The sequence below is a fragment of the Microcaecilia unicolor genome, chromosome 13 (assembly GCF_901765095.1).
Source record: "Microcaecilia unicolor chromosome 13, aMicUni1.1, whole genome shotgun sequence".
Taxonomy (NCBI): Eukaryota; Metazoa; Chordata; class Amphibia; order Gymnophiona; family Siphonopidae; genus Microcaecilia; species Microcaecilia unicolor.
The window spans coordinates 40,943,049-40,962,921 of NC_044043.1; the positions used below are offsets into that span (position 1 = coordinate 40,943,049).

At 43.4% G+C, this 19,873-nt stretch overlaps 1 protein-coding gene across 5 annotated transcripts in view; it reads right to left on the reverse strand.

Moving 5' to 3' along the window:
• Nucleotides 1–18,317, reverse strand: part of KSR1 (kinase suppressor of ras 1) — a 257,289-nt gene extending 238,972 nt beyond the window's left edge. For all 5 annotated transcript variants that reach the window (XM_030186220.1, XM_030186219.1, XM_030186215.1 and 2 more), the window contains exon 1: nt 17,920–18,317. In XM_030186220.1, coding sequence (XP_030042080.1) covers nt 17,920–18,171 — 252 coding nt within the window. In that variant the 5' untranslated portion in view covers nt 18,172–18,317. The remainder of the gene's footprint in view (nt 1–17,919) is intronic.
• Nucleotides 18,318–19,873: the final 1,556 nt, after the last annotated feature.

Below are 19,873 nucleotides of genomic sequence, written 5' to 3' on the forward strand. Positions count from 1 at the left end.
AATTTATAGTATTCTATAAGTTGTCTGCTGGATTCTATATATGGCACCTTAATTTCTGTGCAGAAATCGAGAGATATTCTATAACGATGTGCGTAACTTAATTGGTTAACTACCTAATCAGCGCTGTCAATTGGATGTTAACAAGCAGCTATCAGCACTGTCGTTAAGATTTACGCGCACAACTCGCTAAGCGTATTCTGTAATATAGTGCGTGTAAATTCTAAGTCGCATAGTTGAAAATGGGGCGTGGCCACGGGTGAGGCATGGGCATTTCAAAACTCTATGAGCATGGTTATAGAATACGCCTGCTCTGTGCCTAATTTAGGCATCAGGATTTACACCAAGTAAAACATGGCGTAAAATGGCCATGCCTAAATTTGGTCAGGTGAAGAGGCACTGGGCATATTTTATATACCACGTAGAAATTTAAGCCTATTCTATAGAATTCAGGCACACTTCAGAGAATATATTTAGCTATTTTTTTTCCGTGCGGAATTTTCAGGCACCATATATAGAATCTAGCCCTGTGTTATAAGTTGGAGACCCACCCATGCTCCTCCCATTGCGATTATGCATTATCTTATAGATACACTTAAGTGGGACGGATGCATGTAACTGCATCCACTCAGATACAGAACTGTCTTTCACGTCTGTAGCTGGGGCAAACGGGTCCAAATCTTCTCGAACATATCTCAATCTTCACCTGCCTAATTGCAAAGGTCTCAAATACAACACTTACTATGCATCTAACTTCTCCGTTATAGGCAGCCAACTTTGGAACGCCATACCAAGATTCATCCGAACAACAAACGAACATCTACGCTTCCGAAAGCTGCTGAAAACATACCTCTTCAAACAAGCCTATCCAAATGACCCAACTTAACTTACGATCCTAATCCACACCACTAACGTTAAACATGCCTCAACCCTTCCCCCACATCTCTTCCTCTTGTCCTTCTCAATACAATTGTACTATCTTTGTGATACTTTTACCCATACATTGTATTACCTCTTTGATACTTTGTACCCATACATTGTGTTATTTCTGTGATACTTTGTACCCATACCTTGTAAGCCGCACTGAACCTGCTATTGAGCTTTTGAGCTATTGAGCGGGAAAGAGCGGGGTATAAATGCTATAAATAAATAAATAAATAAATAAATGACTTGTTCACGATAACAATGGAATTTGATCCCTGTCTTCTCTGGTTCCTAGCCTGTTGCTCTAAGCATTAGCCTGCTCCTCTGCCCCACACCTTTGTGACAAGTTCAAAAAGGAGGCCTGTTTTATGCTTATTTTATAAAAAGAGACAAGCACAATCATTCAACATGGCAGCATGTTGCTTTCTTAAGGGAACGGTCCTTGGCACAGCTTTCAGCCCTAAATAACCAGATGACCACTGGAAAGATTCAGGGATGACCCCCCTCACTCCCCCAGTGGTCACTGACCCCCTCCCACCCCTCATACGTGACTAAAAATAGTACTCACCAGCCTCAGATGTTATATGACAGGCCCATTAGAGCAGCATGCAGATCCCCGGAGTAGTGTAGTGGTGGATGCAGTGCACTGTAGACAGGTGGACCCAGGCCCATACCTCCTACTCGTTACACTTGTGGTGGAACCTGTGAGCCCTCCAAAAATCACAGTAATCCACTGTACCCACATATAGGTGCCCCCTTCACCCATAAGGGCTATTGTAGTGGTATACAGTTGGGGGTAGTGGGTTTTGGAGGGCTCGGCAGGCAAGATAAGGGAACAACAGTGATATGTGTGCATTTATATGATGTCCACAGCAGTGCCCTCTAGGGTGTCCTATTGCTCTCCTGGGATGTCTACTACAAATGCTAGCCCTTCCTACATCTCAATGGTTTGATTTTGTGCATTTTTAACTTGTGCAATTTGTTTTTTCAAAAATGGCCTAAAAAGATAAGTACATAACTATTGCTATACTGGGACAGACCAAAGGTCCATCAAGCCCAGCATTCTGTTTCCAACAGTGGCCAATCCAGGTCACAAATGCCTGGCAAGATCACAAAAAAAGTACAAAACATTTTATGCTGCTTATCTCAGAAATATGTTCCCCAAGTCCAATTTAATAACGGTCTATGGACTTTTCCTTTAGGAAGCCATCCAAACCTTTTTTAAACTCTGCTAAGCTAACCGCCTTTGCCACATTTTCTGGCAACAAATTCCAGAGTTGAATTACACGTTGATTGAAGAAAACCTTTCTCCGATTTGTTTTAAATTTACTACTTTGTAGCTTCATTGCATGTCCCCCCCCCCCCAGTCCTAGTATTTTTGGAAAGCGTAAACACACACACAAAACCTCATTCAAAATGGTATTTAAAAAAAAAAAAAAAAAAGATCGATGTTTTTCTTTTTTTGAAGATGAGTATATTTCCTATTCGGATTTGGAACATTTCACACAAAAAGTCCAAAGTCCGACTTACACGCACTATCAAAAATGCCCCTAACTTTTTAAGTCTAAGTGCTTTGAAAATATGCATCCAATTCTTCCAGATTATAAAAGGCAACATAGACACCTATGTAACTTACTGAAAGGATTCTGGGTCCAACCTCAATAATGCACCAATGCTCAACACAAATTTACACCAGCTGCAAAGAAAGAGTAAAAGGTATGTGTGCATGCTACAAATGTGCAAACATATTTTATAAAATACATCTGTCCATTGCAACTGCATCTGTACTCTGTGCAAAGTACTCCCCTGGGATTGTCTACAAGAGTGGCGTTGCCACAGGTGGACCAGAGCCCACTCACTTTGGGATCAGGCCCACCCAAAAATCAGTGCCCACTTACTTTGGGGTCAGACCCACTCAACAAACAGTGCTCCGCAAGCGTCGATCTGCAAGCCCCACCAGCCAGAGATCTCCTCCCAGCGGAAAGAACCCTTACATCCTGTGCAGCCAGCAGTGTCGCTGAGCCGCTGCTGCCCCACCCCTCACGCGTGAATGCGCAGAGGCTGGACATACCAGTGGCTCTGGGACACTACCACCGGCTGCGCAGGGTGTAAGTGTTCTTTCTGCCAGGAGGACGTCTTCAGAGGCGGGGCTTGCGGATCCCCGCCAGCTCAGGTATTTCTGTTGGTTTGATTGGGGGGGGGGGAAGAGAACCAGGAGTGCAGGGAGAGCACCAAAGGGGGGCCAAGGCGGGCGGGGAGAGCAGGGCAGAGATGAGTTTTCAGGCCCACCCTCTTTGGGCTCAGGGCCACCCTAAATTTGCCATTTGGCTACGCTCCTGGTCTACAAAGATATCATGTGGAATCCTGGGGAACTGGGTTTGATCCCCACCGCAGCTCCTTGTGACCCTGGGCAACTTACCTAACCCTCCATTGCCCCAGGTACAAAACTTAGATTGTGAGCCCATTAGGGACAGGGGAAGAAGTATATATAGATACACACACACACACACACCTTTGGTTGTACCCACACAAAGCCAGTATAATCAAATTCATGACCCCTTACGATGCATAATTTTGTGGAACACCTTTTGTACACTTAAAGCAGGCTTTACACACAGAAAAAGCCTCAAATATATGACCAAATTCTTTTATTTTTAATAGGCAACCAGCCTCTCACTTTTTCCTTCTAAGAACATGCTTCACGTGTTAAGATTTCTGACGAGGAACAGAATGGACTGGCTCAATGAAAGAGCGAGCACAGAACAGTCCTGCCCAACATGTCAAGATCTGTCGCTGTAATTTCACCCACGTGTCAAAATTATAAATTCAAGACACACAAGAAGAACTTTTTGGACAAGGTACTTTAATGCAGCAGTACAGTAAACAGAGCTACTGACAGAGGAAAAAGAAGGGACACACACTGAACAGAACATTCCTCCGATACTTCAGGCTTCAGCATTATTCACACAAGGCCTGCTGGAACGGCACAAAGCAAAATGTTAGAAGGTCAGAGAGTTAAGGCCGTTTTGTTCCTCTTGGCGGAGTCCATTCAAAACCCCCAACTTGGTGGGCCAAATCTTAAGAAGAGAGGAGAAAAGGTAATTCATTGGACAAGTCTGCAGCGCCCGCCCACTCCCAGGGCCTATTTTAAAGTATAGTATAGGGTACAGCAGCTAGGATCAATCCCCAGTCATTCCTGCCCAGAGCCGGCAACAGCAGGAGTAACTGAGGACGGGTCCTCTACCCTAGAATACCAGGCATCCTTAAGGGGGTGATACTCAATTAAGCCTGTGCCAGTAAACATTTTTTTTTAAAACGATGCAGCAGGCTGAATATTAACCTGGATAGTTTTTATTTATGTAAGGTTAGCATTGCATTAGTGGCATTAATTTTAATAGCAATCAGGTTTGCCCGTTAACCGCAACTGTTAACAGTGATTAATCAACACACACATATATATATATATTATATATACATACAGTGGGGGAAATAAGTATTTGATCCCTTGCTGATTTTGTAAGTTTGCCCACTGACAAAGACATGAGCAGCCCATAATTGAAGGGTAGGTTATTGGTAACAGTGAGAGATAGCACATCACAAATTAAATCCAGAAAATCACATTGTGGAAAGTATATGAATTTATTTGCATTCTGCAGAGGGAAATAAGTATTTGATCCCCCACCAACCAGTAAGAGATCTGGCCCCTACAGACCAGGTAGATGCTCCAAATCAACTCGTTACCTGCATGACAGACAGCTGTCGGCAATGGTCACCTGTATGAAAGACACCTGTCCACAGACTCAGTGAATCAGTCAGACTCTAACCTCTACAAAATGGCCAAGAGCAAGGAGCTGTCTAAGGATGTCAGGGACAAGATCATACACCTGCACAAGGCTGGAATGGGCTACAAAACCATCAGTAAAACGCTGGGCGAGAAGGAGACAACTGTTGGTGCCATAGTAAGAAAATGGAAGAAGTACAAAATGACTGTCAATCGACAAAGATCTGGGGCTCCACGCAAAATCTCACCTCGTGGGGTATCCTTGATCATGAGGAAGGTTAGAAATCAGCCTACAACTACAAGGGGGGAACTTGTCAATGATCTCAAGGCAGCTGGGACCACTGTCACCACGAAAACCATTGGTAACACATTACGACATAACGGATTGCAATCCTGCAGTGCCCGCAAGGTCCCCCTGCTCCGGAAGGCACATGTGACGGCCCGTCTGAAGTTTGCCAGTGAACACCTGGATGATGCCGAGAGTGATTGGGAGAAGGTGCTGTGGTCAGATGAGACAAAAATTGAGCTCTTTGGCATGAACTCAACTCGCCGTGTTTGGAGGAAGAGAAATGCTGCCTATGACCCAAAGAACACCGTCCCCACTGTCAAGCATGGAGGTGGAAATGTTATGTTTTGGGGGTGTTTCTCTGCTAAGGGCACAGGACTACTTCACCGCATCAATTGGAGAATGGATGGGGCCATGTACCGTACAATTCTGAGTGACAACCTCCTTCCCTCCGCCAGGGCCTTAAAAATGGGTCGTGGCTGGGTCTTCCAGCACGACAATGACCCAAAACATACAGCCAAGGCAACAAAGGAGTGGCTCAGGAAGAAGCACATTAGGGTCATGGAGTGGCCTAGCCAGTCACCAGACCTTAATCCCATTGAAAACTTATGGAGGGAGCTGAAGCTGCGAGTTGCCAAGCGCCAGCCCAGAACTCTTAATGATTTAGAGATGATCTGCAAAGAGGGGTGGACCAAAATTCCTCCTGACATGTGTGCAAACCTCATCATCAACTACAGAAGACGTCTGACCGCTGTGCTTGCCAACAAGGGTTTTGCCACCAAGTATTAGGTCTTGTTTGCCAGAGGGATCAAATACTTATTTCCCTCTGCAGAATGCAAATAAATTCATATACTTTCCACAATGTGATTTTCCGGATTTAATTTGTGATGTGCTATCTCTCACTGTTACCAATAACCTACCCTTCAATTATGGGCTGCTCATGTCTTTGTCAGTGGGCAAACTTACAAAATCAGCAAGGGATCAAATACTTATTTCCCCCACTGTATATAGTATGAGCTATGTTTTCCTAGTACATACTTTTATATGTGTATATGCAAAGTAATTTTATAAGCATATACAAGGCTGTTCTACGAACTCAAGTCGCTGTATGGACTTTATCTGCTGTTATTTTCTACATTTCAATATCCCAAAATAGTTATAGAAACAGAAAATGACAGCAGATAAAGACCGCGAGGCCTGTCCAGTCTGCTCGTTCCTACAAGTGTTAATCTCTACTATCCCTTCCTCTCCCCTTGCAGACGATCTGTGCTTGTCCTATGCTTCCTTAAATTCAGATCCCCCCTTTCCATAAAGAAATATTTCCTTGGATGACTCCTGAGTCCCTTCCCTTTCATGGTCATTCTATGCCCCTAATTCCGCAGGTTCCTTCCTCCTGTGTGTTTATACCATGGAGGTGTTTAAATATCTCTCTTTTCTCTCCCGCCTTTCTTCCAAAGTAACATATTGAGATCTTTAAGTCCTTCCCCATATGCTTTAGGATGAGGACTGCTCACTATTTTGGCTCTGGACCAATTCTATCCTGTTGAAATCTTTTTGAAGGGGTGGTCTCCAGAAATGTGCACAGTACTCTAAACGGGGTTTCACCAGAGAATTATACAGAGGCATTCATCACCACCTCCTTTTTCCTGCTGCTCATTCTGCTCCCTATGTGCCCCACCATCCTTATAGAGAATTAAATAACAACCACAGCTGCAATAAATCTCAAATTAAAATTCGAACTAGCCCAGCAAGCTTGGTTTGAAATAGTATGTTAAGTTCACTAAAATACAAGAGTAACTGGTTTGCAGGGCCATTAGGGAAGACCAGGTGTTGACGGTATTAGTATACAGAACAATGGTATTAAATATAAATACGAGCTCTTAAGAGCTTGATATTCGAGGAATGCGTCCTGGCGTCTACCACATCAATGAACTACATAAGTGTCAAAGAATGCCACCATCAATTGAGCCTGCTAGTCATACAAATCCACCCAGCCATGAGAATCCGCAACACTGGTCCCAAAACTAGCCATGCAAACCTATTTATACTGAGCTTATCAAATTACTATGTTAAATGCAGAATCTATCAATTTGGCCATGGCGTTATTCGTCTTAAATTTCCAACCCCCAAAATCATTTACATATATCAATTTTTTATTGAACAAGAAAACATAAATGCATATAACAAAGAGAAAAAGTTCACTATATTTTACAATTAATTCTTTACCTCCACTCCTCCCCTCACCCCACCCCTGAATATTACTACTACTACTACTATTATTTAGCATTTCTATAGCGCTACAAGGCATACGCAGCGCTGCACAAACATAGAAGAAAGACAGTCCCTGCTCAAAGAGCTTACAATCTAATAGACAAAAAATATAGTAAGCAAATCAAATCAATTAATGTGTACAGGAAGGAGGAGAGGAGGGTAGGTGGAGGCGAGTGGTTACAAGTGGTTACGAGTCAAAAGCAATGTTAAAGAGGTGGGCTTTCAGTCTAGATTTAAAGGTGGCCAGGGATGGGGCAAGACGTAGGGGCTCAGGAAGTTTATTCCAGGCGTAGGGTGCAGCGAGACAGAAGGCGCGAAGTCTGGAGTTGGCAGTAGTGGAGAAGGGAACAGATAAGAAGGATTTATCCATGGAGCGGAGTGCACGGGAAGGGGTGTAGGGAAGGACGAGTGTGGAGAGATACTGGGGAGCAGCAGAGTGAGTACATTTATAGGTTAGTAGAAGAAGTTTGAACAGGATGCGAAAACGGATAGGGAGCCAGTGAAGCGACTTGAGGAGAGGGGTAGTATGAGTAAAGAGACCCTGGCGGAAGACGAGACGGGCAGCCGAGTTTTGAACCGATTGGAGAGGGGAGAGGTGACTAAGTGGGAGGCCAGCAAGAAGCAGATTGCAGTAGTCTAAACGAGAGGTGACAATATACTTCTCCCTCACCGTCCATGTTGAAGAAGCGGGCTAGGGCCTTGGTTCTTATGACCCCACTAGCCAGACAGACATCTTTAATCACAAGTCTCTCCCCAACCCCCTCCCCTCTATCTGTCTAAGAAAACATCTCAGAGAGAGGTTCCCATAGCTAACAAGAAGTAGGGGGCGGGTGAGGGGAAATTACATATTATCAGTCGGAGTCAAATGTTATATGTAGCAATCCCAAATCCCCCAAAACTTTTGTTTATGTTTAGGGGTTAAATGAGCCTCCTTTGCTCCCAAATAAGCAACAAATGGGTTTGATTCCTCCATGTCCAACAGGATGGAGGTTCATCAGCAATCCAGGATTATAAAGTACATTTCCTTGTCACTAGGCATAATTTCCTAAACAAAAAGAGTCCCCCTCCCCTTTATTGTTACCTTTAAATGCCCCTGTTTTGTCAAAAAGCAACTGTCCAACCCCCAATTCATTTAAATAACCCACCTACTCTGTATTTTACAATGAAGCTTTTTGACAATTCTCCATTAAATCCGCATTACTTGCATGCTCACTGTTTCATTAAGAATGTAACCAGATTTTGACCGTTCAGATGAAGGGTCTGGCCATATATCCTATGGAGTAGGTTGCATCTCAGATCAATCACATACCCTGAAACTTTGCATTGTTCACATCCTGTTTTAGAGATGCACTCTACCAAACTGAAGCTAAAATCCCTAGAAAGTAGTATCTTGTGACCGAGTCATGACACAATAGACAATCAAAATGCTGAGTTGTGTCTGAAACAATGATAAAGGGGACATGGTAGGCCAGAGGGACTAATGGGCATTTCCCCACTGTGTGTAGGATTTGTGTGTGACCTAAAAAGTTGTTATTAAAATGTTTTTCACCTACGTGCTTTCTGGATAAGGAAAAAAAAAGTGGTTAACACCTAGTTATAGGACTAACATGCTACATTTGTGACTCAAGTTTTTATGTTTCCTCCACCAAAGCACTTAGATACAGGTGAACATTTAAAAGTTGAATTCTTTCAGGCCTATATATATATAAAAAAAAAAAAGTTCCTTTCTCTGACAACATCGTCCAACTAGAAGTGTTTGTTGAAACAGGGGGAAAAGCGTCAGCTGCAAAATCCAAGGAGAAAGTCATGTGGTAATATTAATTAGAAGAAAAGCAGAGCAGGTAGTCCTGGCCTAGCTGAATTCATAAATAACCTCAGAGAAAGATCAAAGCAGCCTCCACTTCACTGCTCTATCCAAAGCAATGGAAACGGAGCCTGCTCCTGGAACACACATTCTACATTTTTCACATTTCACTTTTCAAATTGTTTAATATTCCACATACAACAAAGTTTTATCTAAGCAGCTCACAATAAAAAAAAAAAAATAAAACATGCATGGGGGGAGGGGTAAGAAAGGAAAATACAAAAGGAAGCCTAGGCTACAACTATAATATATAATGAGGGATGGGGGAAGAATGAATATTAACACCTAAGTCATGAGAAGGAGAGGTGGGAGTGAAAAGCTAACATATATAAGTGTCTCAATCAAAGTAGAAAATGAGAATCAAAGGTTAGGTAAATGTGGGAAACGCTTGTGAGAAAAAGTGTGTTTTAAGCACAGCTTTGAGTATAAAATTAACAGGATTTTGATTTGGGAAGGCTTTCTTCTCTATTTATAAACCCTTTTACCTTTTTCATGCAATCACCACAAGTTTATCTTATATTATAATCTCCACAACTGTATTTTTAGTCTAACAGACAACCATATAACAACACAAGTAATGTCTATGTTTATTTGCTTAGAGTATTAATTATTGTATATAAATTTGCATATTCTGATGGATCTTGATTATGTTTTAATCACCTTTCTTAAATTTTTTTCAGATAATTGCATAATACCCCTGATGCAGGCGGTTGCTGAAACGTGGCTGTGTCAGGTTCATCTTTTGTTTTATGACCTTAGGTGATAAACTGTGATTTGCTGCCATACTGTTGTGGTTGACTGCCTTTTTGACATGGATTCACCTTAATACCAGAAGGCCATTGAGGAAGGCTTAAGAGAAACTTAACACCTGAATAAAGAAATTAACTGAGCAGAGCCAGAACCGGAGCATCATAGCTGCCAACTTTTGTATCAAAGAATGCACTTGATAATGATAACTACAGTGTTGAGGTAAATTAGGCCCAATAGAACAGAGCTTCCCACAACTGTCCTAGAGACCCCAGAGGCAGTCAGGCTTTCAGAATATCTACAATTAATATAATACACTTCCCTTTCCTCTGTGCTTTGGAGTACACAAACTCAGAAAGCCACTGGAGGAAACGGGGGGGTCCTGAACTTCATGCTGTAACATTCTACTCTGAGGTCCTGCAAACCACGCAGATGTTATGTCAACTTACTTCAAAATCTGAGGTTTCTAGGCCAGCTGGAATGCATCTAGCTTCACTGTGCCCATATATTCCTAAATTTCATCTTTTGTATTCTAGACCCCCCCCCCCCCCCTCAGATTGACCCATCTTTTCAGGTGGAAAGTGAACAGGATAATTTCTCATATAATAGTTCATCCACCTAACCTCAATCTCATTGCACCATATTTACACAGATCAGATGTCAAGTGAGTACAGGGCCCTGAGTCATCTCTGCCCAGACTTGCATGTGAGTCTCAAACATAAGAACAGAGGGGTCGGAGAGGATTTTGGAGTGTTGGCTCAAGTAGGCCTGAGTTGTTAAACCCAATACAGAGGAAATGTGACTGTGGTTTACAAAACCTTAGCAGGACTGGCCCAATGGCAGTGCTATGCAGGAGACTTACATACAGTTCCCTGGGCTTGGCTCCCTCCTCATTTTTTTTTTCTAAGGCTAGCAGGGGCTCAGAGCCTACAGAAGAGGGGAGCCAAAACTAACATACAACAGTGACACCTACTGGCTATGCTCAGTATTATTTGGTTTCAAAAAGAAAGCCAAAGTCTATGGCCTCTGGTGAGAAGACTCTCACTGTGAACACTAGGCTACAGAAACAGGAAAAATGCAATAACAACAAATATGTTTTTAAAAAAAATATATAGTAATGGTAATCCCAGCAACCTCAATTTCCCCAAGTCTGAAAGCATCCACAGATCAAATTCAGCCTGGCTCGCCTCCCCAAGTCTGTACATTCAAAGTCTAGTAATTCCAAGTTACACATCAATCTTACCACAAAAAAAAAAAAAAAAAAAATATATATATATATATACACACAGCTTACCATAGCAAGAATCACTGGGGACAAGTGTTAGCTCTGAACTCTTCCTGCCCTGTGATTAAAACTAGAAATTAACTTCAAAAGGGGAAAACCCAGTAAAAGTTATTTTGGAAGCATTTCTGTGAGGAATTAACTGAACTGTAAAGGTTGAATGATTCAGAAAGAATTTCTCTCTGTGCTGCAAACAAAACTGTATTTAGGCCTGAGGAGAAGGGAAAAGTTCTGACCTTTACTGTGAAGCCTCTCAGGCAGGAGCTGTTCATTTGTTTTCACATAGGCAACATGTAAAGCCCATTTTAATACAGAATGTAGAGATTGGACAGGTCAGGATGTGCTCAGTTCCACTGGTATTTTATCAAAGGATCTGTTGGTGCAGAGCCATTTCTGAAATACCCGGAGTGCACATGCATTTTCCAGAAGGTACGCTGGGAAGAGCCATTTTAAGGGCTCATTTATTGAAGCTTGTTAGAATTTGCACTTAGGGGGGTGCTGTTCCCTCTAAGGAGTCCTCCAACTGCACTGTTGCCAGTAGGGGGTGCTGTTTCACAGGCCAGCTCTGCAGGACTTATTGAAGCACCAACTCCCACTGGCAGCAAATGCAGTTGGAGGACTCCTTAGAGGGAACAGTACCCCTAAAAGTGCATATGCCACAAATACATGTGCACTCCTGCAGGTATTTTACAAAAAGGCTTTGCGTCAATGGATCCTTTGTCTAAAATCCCAGATGGAGGACTCCAGCTCAACTTAGAGAGAACAGTGCTTTAGGGGCCATTTGCGGTAAAAAGGGCCCTGCACTAGCAGCAAGGGCTGTTTCTGCCACACGCTGAGGCCCTTTTTACCGCAGCGAGTAAAAAGGCCGAAAAAAAGACATGGCCTTGTGGGGGGGAAGGAGGAGCAGTTACTGCCACCCAATGAGGTGGCAGAGCAAACCCGGCAGCAACTAGGCAACCAGGTAGCACGCGACGCTGCCCTATTACCGCCAGTAACCCCCCCCCCATGGAAATATTTTTTGACTATTTCCAATACCGTGGGAAATGCCACGTGCTAGGGCTGGAACTACTGCTGGCGCCCGCGTTGAGCCAGTGTTAGCTCCAGACTGGCATGCGGTAAAGCCCGCAGTGGACTTATTGCCGCTTAGTATACAGGCCCCATTGCGTGCTAACGGAATTAGTGTGTGTTGAATGCTAAGAAGCCCATTTTCTAACTAACTATGAGCTTTTTAACATTTAATACATGCTAATTCTGTTACCGGACGCTATGCTTCAGTACAGCGGCGTAGCAGGGGCGGGGCGGTGGGGGCGGTCTGCCCCGGGTGCACTCCGCTGGAGGGGTGCAGAGAGTAGCCTGTCGGCTCCGCTGTTTCCCTGCTCCCTCTGCCCCCGGAACAGGTTACTTCCTATTCCGGGGCAGAGGGAGCAGGGAGCCAGCAGAGCCGAGAGCTGCGCGGCTGCTCCCAGCAGCCAAGAATGCACTCGGGGGGGGGGGGGGGGTTGATGCGCTGGGGGGGGGGGTGTCATTACACCGGGGGGGTGTCGTGCTGCACCTGGGGGGGGGTGCATCGGCAATCTGCCCCGGGTGGCAGCCGACCTAGGATCGTCACTGCTTCAGTAAAAGGGCCCCTTAATGCACTGTTACACAAGACATTACTGCGTGGTAAGTGCAAACGAATGCAGCTACAAGTCAGTTGCACGTTTCACGTTATAATGTCCATTATCGTGCACTACTCTAGTTGCAACTATTTAGGAAGTGCTAAGTATCGCCACATTAATTCACGTTTGTCAGCACACAGCAGCTGCAGCGTGTTAACCACAGTGTGAAGGCAACATCTCTTCTCTATCCAAGCCCTGCCTAGTTTTGATTTGATTACTTAATATACCGCTTAATACAGTTAAGTTTTAAAACAATTTTCAATAATACAGGAAAAAGTACACTGAGGTTCTAACAGGCAAAACCAAATAATATAATTGCCTACCCAAAATCAAAGTAAATAATCAGCAATCATCAGAGTCAGAAATTGACTTACCCCCAAAATTCTATATATGGAACAATCAGCTCCGATAATTGGTACTTAACCAATTAGTGGCACTAATTGGCTTTAATTAGAATTTACGTGCACAACTTTCTAGGTGTATTCTATAACACGGTGCGCATAAACTCTCACGTACAGTCAAAAAGGGGGCGTGGAATAGGCGAGTTGTGGGTGTTTGAAAAAAAACTATGCGCACTATTATGGAATACACCCGATCTGCGCCTAACTTAGGCGCAGGTAATTAGGCCTGGTTTTAGGTGGCCTAAATCGGCGCACCTAAATTTTAGTCGCAAGAACAGCATGTGAGCATATTCCATAAACTACAAGTAACTGCATTAACCGCGTGGTTTTTTGGCACAAATTTCTAAGGCGCCATTTATACAATTTGGCCCTTAATGTGTCTATAATCGGCAAAGAGATTCTCAAAAATCCATGTTTTGAGAATCTTATGAAACCCAAGGTAGCTTGTTAAACTGCTCACTTCTGCAAGTAAAGAGTTCCATAAGAGAGGACCAATGTAACAAAAAGTTCTGTTTCTTCTGGAAGTTAATTTCACAACTTGGAGCAATAGAAGCCCATCTTATAATTACGCCCACTAGCAGATAATGCCATTAACTTGCAACTTACTGCTCACAAATCAACATTTTACTGCAAACCCTGACACAGACACAGCAGCTTTCCTGTATAAATGCCCCATTTTACAAACTGGGACAGCTGAGATCACTAGAATAAACTTTTAGTTCTTTATTGTCCTGTTGTATTTATTGCATTCTTTTCCTAATTAAATGATTGTATTTTAGTATGATTGTAAACCGCACAGATGTGCGGTATATCAAGCTTTAATACACTCAGAAGCCTACTAGTGTTACATGGTACCAATTAAGCAGCAAAGCTTCAATTTTAATGTGATTTAATTTTGGAGGTGGACATAAATTACATTGGACTAAAAAGAATGACTCTTTTGATCCTTTGTGTAAAGTCCGGGACAAAACAAGCACTTTAAAAAACCCTGCGCATATTTTGATGTAGGTGTAAATCCTAACATGGAAATTTTCCTCCCTAGACATTGTGTTCTCTGTCTGAAATGGGGATTACTTGTGTAGATTTAAGTTTCACTTTTTATCGATACTCTTTAAAAAAAAAGAAAATTTAAGTGGAGGCAAATAATCCAGTAGTACAGAAGCCCAGCACTTCCAGAGATGCCAAGTTACCCAGTTCCAGGCTGGAGATATTGGGCCAGTCCTGGATTTCAATGGGCAGGAACAGGCACCACAAATCCCACACTATTTTGGGATGGAAGTTCAAAATCACAACTGGCCCAAAATCTCCAACCTTGAACTGGGTAACTTGGCATCTCTGTGCTTCTCTCTTTGATCTTAACAGGCACAAAATTAGCCTACCATTTCCTGGGTCCTAAGAAAGATAAAAGTATATAGGTATCATTGGAATTTTGATGATTCTGTTTTCATGGAAATGGTAAACTAATTTTGTGCCTGTTAGGTGCACAGGGAGAAGCAATGGGATTATTATTATTTTGTAGCGCTAGATTTTAGTTCCATGCAGGCCCTGAAACAAACCACATTACCTTGAAATCTCCACATTGTGCGGATCTCCGTATGTAAACAGCAGCTTTCTAAAATTGGTTCTCACACATGGAAATCATGAACAAGGTTTCTAAAATAACGGCCACAGTTTCTGAAGTTAGTGCAACTCAAAGCTATAAAAAATCTTATGCCGTTTGGAATTTTGATCTATTAGAGTATCTCCTTGTGGGCACAGCCAAGGAAAAGCATCTCCACCAAAATATTCCAGGAGTTTGGTTAATGGCCTGTGTGGTGTTGGTGTATAATTAAGTTGCATTAAAAGAACATATTCTACCTTTATATCATTTGATGTGATGCATATGTGTGGAAAGTTCACAAAACGCTGCTAAAACCCATCGAAGTGTCTTAAAACGGGAAGCTCCTATTGCAATAGGTATGTCTGGAAGGTTATCTTGTACCTTCATTAAAAATAAGCTATAATCGTACCATTTGGTCTTCCACTCATCTGCAGATATCAGTGTTTTATTTTTTACTAATATGAATGGGATCTACAATCAGGTATGTAAGACTTTTACTTTCCTCCTATACTTGATTTATAAAACCAGAGATGCCCTAAGGCCAGTAATTCAGACACCCAGGGCCCTGTTTACTAAGCCGCACTTGAGATGCTCTAGCATTTTTAACACACACTAAGCATTAGCATGTGCTAACCATGCAGATGCCCATAATATTCCTATGGGTGTCTACATGGTTAGCGCGTGCTCATTTTTAGCACATGCTAAAAATGCTAGCGCACCTCAGTAAACAGGGCCCCAAGTCTTTCCCCGATACCACATTCCTCTTCCTATCATTCCCAGTTTTAACATTAAACATCTAGACCATCCATCAGGCACTAATACACATGTTTATTTTAACCAGATTATTATGACAACCAGTATTCTTTCTAAGGATGAGGCATTACCAGGGATCGGTTCTTGGTCTGGCTCTTTTTAACAATTTTGCAAGCGATAATCTAGGAAGGGCGAATGATACCAAAATCTGCAACATGGTAGACACCTCGGAAGGTGTGGGAAATAAGGAGAGAGCTAGCAAAGTTTGTGGAATGGTCTAGAATTTGGCAGGTAACACTGAATGCTAAAATAAAAATGCAGGGTTATGCATTTGGGATGCAAAAAAAATCCACTAGAGAGTGAAGTGCTTCTGTGCATGAAAGAAGAACAGGACCTAGGCGTGGCTGTATCTGATGATCTTACAGTAGCTAAATAGGTAGAGAAGGATGCTTGGGAGAGGATGGTCCAGCGGTAAACAAGGAGGTGATAGTGCTCCTAACTTAGGGAATCTTTTACTTAGGCACGCTGGTGTTTTTAAACAAACACTTACAAAAAAAAAACCCTGCACATATTTTGGTGCAGGTGTAACACCTAACACCTTTCCATCTAAATACTCATCTACCTTCAGCTTATTATCGACTGTATTTAAGATCATGTAATGACTATAACATAACAACACTCTGTAAGCCACATTGAGCCTGCAAAAAGGTGGGAAAATGTGGGGTACAAATGCAATAAATAAATAAATCCCAACATGGAAATTTTCCCCCCTATACATTGTTCCCTGTCTGAAATGGGGGTTACATGTGTAGATTTAAGTTCCACATTTTATTGGTACTCTTAAAAAAAATTTAAGTGGGGGCAAATAATTCAGTAGTACAAAAGCCCAGCACTTCTACAGATGCCAAGTTGCCCAGTTCCAGGCTGGAGATATTGGGACAGTCCTGAATTTCTAACCACCCCATCCTGGTGCATTATGGAGAGACATAACTTGAGGTACCGTCTATATTTCTGGCAATGGCACACTCAAACCACACAGATTCAGTCCCGATGATGGCCACTATGTTGGTCAGTGGTCTTCATCATAAAGCATATGGGAACAAACTTCCAAGATCTAAACATGTATAACCTGGAGGAGAGCTCGGAGAGGGGAGGCACAAGAGAGACATTTAAATACCTACCAGGTACGAAATGCATGGGAGGCAGCCCTCTTTCAATGGAAAGAAAGCTTTGGAACCAGGAGGCATAGGATGATGGTGAAAAGGAACAGACCCAGAAATAATCTAAGGAAATAGTTCTTGATAGAAAGAGTGGTGGATGTGAGTAATAACAGTGATGAGGACAGTATCTGAATTCAATAAAGCATGGAACAAATGCAGAAGATCTCTAAGGAAGAGGACGGGATCGTAGAGCTGGACAGGCTAGGTGGCCTTTTTATGCCATCGTGTTCTGGTTCTCTCTGTTTAAAACCACTGTTCAGGCAATAATACAGAACTACATCTTAGTGACCAAACTATGCTTCATGCTGTTAGAACAAAGTCCTTGGAGGAGGATTTTTATCAACTATTCACCTAAAGAAAAAAAATATTTAAACCAAGCTGCTGTGGACTAGTCCCACAGAAAAAACTAAAAAGGCAGCGTGAATATAAACCCATCCTACCGCACAGATAAACCTGAAATGCAGCTTCCTCAACTCTTTCCCCTTTGATGCCTCGTCTGTTTTCTGTGGGTGTATATTTGACAGTCAAAGCAAAGTATACTTTGAAAAAACAAACACCCCCTCAAGGTAATTTTTACAAAGCTGATCAGGTACTACACGAAAACCGTCCCAAGGACGTGGGAGAAGGGGGTCTGCTCAGGTACAAAGCTGATCAATTCTAGCATTGGGTTTCTCTACAAATAACTTTAACATGTATACAATACAATGTATTTGGTAGGGGTTGAAATCCTACCTCTGCACTCAATATCACAGATGCAAAGAAATTCCTTCTCCCGGTCTTACGGAAAGTAAGAATATAATGTTTGTCTACTAATGCAATTAAAGCATTGATTATGCATTTATCACATACAACTTAATGTCAAGGGGGAACTGCTGCTAAAAAGTCATGTTACCACCCCCGCCCAGCCCAATGTCTCTCACATACATAGATGCTCTCCAGTCTTCTTCCAGGATTTATAAAAGTTGCCCAGCCCTCACGCCCCGCTTTTTGGTAGTAATATACTATATTTCTCCCCCATAGGACCCCCCCCCCCCCCCACACACATTGTGCCCTACTAGAGAAGCCAGAGAGGCGGCGATCAAGAAGAAAGCAGGGGTAGGGGGTTGAGAGGATCCCTCAGCCCTCCCCCCCATACCTCCAGGGTCCGGATCTCCTGCTGAGTCAGGTCGTTGCTGGCCGCGCACTGGGTGCGAAGCCCCCGCAGGTTGGCCAGGGCGATGTCGATCATGGTCTGGATGTGCTGGCACTGCCGCAGCTGGTCAGCTGGCAGCCCCTGATCGGCCCCAGCACCGGCCGAGGGGGAGGAGGAGGAGGGGGAAGGCACCCCGGCACCCTCGCCTAGCTTGCCCTCTCCCATCGCCACGGCTCGGACGCTCCCGCTAGCCATTCCTCGGCATCGGGAACCGCTGATGGGGGGGGTGGCAGGGACAGTCTCTCTCGCGGATTGCAAATAATCCAGATGATGGGAAAGAAAGAAGAGAAGAAGCCAACTTCAAACAGGAAGCATCGCGCGAGAAGAGGCGACGAGCTAACCTGCAGCGCCCCGGAGCAGTGGCGCCCGGCTCGCCTCTCCCTCTCCTTTTCAATGTCAGCTGGTGCCAAGCTCCAGGCGCTGCGCATGCTGGGGCTTGTAGTCTGCCACCTGCTGGCCGGCCCCAGGAGCAGAGCAGGGCTGCTGCAAGAAGCTGATACCCCTGGCAGTTCCAGCTGCTGTCTCTGAACTGTTAAATGCAGGCTCAGGGTCCTTCACAGGAGAATGTGTGTGTCCTGTCTTTGTGTTATTTTATATCCGTTTTACAGGTCATTTCATCATAGGTCAGGTTAATCAAAAAAGGGGCCTATTTTCGGTGGCATAGCCAGTACTGCCTTTTTCATGGACCTTGACGTTAACTCTTGGTGGGCATCAGGTCCGTTGTTGGGGGTGGGGGGTCGGGGTCTGCTCTAGGGCTGGGCCACCAAGGGGGGGCAGGGGGACAAAATTCTCCCAGGCCCCGGCTTCCAAGGGGGGACGGCGCTAGCATGGCTCTCCTGTGTGCCACAGAGCAGAGTTATTGCATGAACCAAGGAGCTTGAAGAAACTAAGGGGTCCTTTTACTAAGGTGCGCCGAAAATGGCCTGCGCTGGTGTAGACGCGTGTATTGGGCACGCACAGGTCCATTTTTCAGCGCGCCTGCAGAAAAGGCCTTTTTTTGGCTGAAAATGGACTGTGGCAAAATGAAAATTGGCGCACATCCATTTTGGGCCTGAGACCTCACCACCACCCATTGACTTAACGGTAAAGGTAAGGTCTCACGCGTAAACCAGGCGATAATAGTCAGAATAGTCAGTGTGCATACAATGCCGATTACTGTTAGTGCTGCACGCCGTAAAATAAAAATTATTTTCCAGTGCACATAGCGGACACGCATCAGAAATGAAATTACCACCCGGGCCACATGATAGTTCAAAACTGACGCATGTAGGATGCACGTACACGCCTACGCAGCTTAGTAAAAGGGCCCCTAAGAGACAAGGTGTTCCTATCTAGTCCATTATACAGGCTGAAGCCAGTAGGCGGAGCTTGCCAGGAGTAGGAGGAGCTTTAGCTCACCCCAAACAATAGCAAACGCTATTGAAAACAATAGCAAAAGATTATTACAAATAAATGCGTGGTCCATTTGTAAAATGTTTAAAGCTGTTCCAGTTGGTTAGGCAGGGCCTTAAAAGATGGAGGACAAAAGAGTTTGTTTTTTGTTTTTTACTTATTTGACAGCTTTTTAATTTATTTGATAGCTTTCCATATCTAGATATAAATATCATGAAATAAAAATTGAATATCACTAACGCAATTAAATTATTATGACTGGTAGAAACAGCAGTTATAACCTCTGTATTAAAATGGAAGTAAAATTAATCTCTCCTTTCATTGGGGCACATGGAATCACATCTGCATCTGTTTTGTAGAAGTTTACATTTTAGATACACAAATGGATTATTCAGTTTTGAGCATGTTTCAGGGACATGTGGTTTTATAAGTCAAAATAAAAATATATATTTTGTTTCATGCAGATCTCTCATTTGTTTAAACGTAACTAAATGGGCTACAAGCC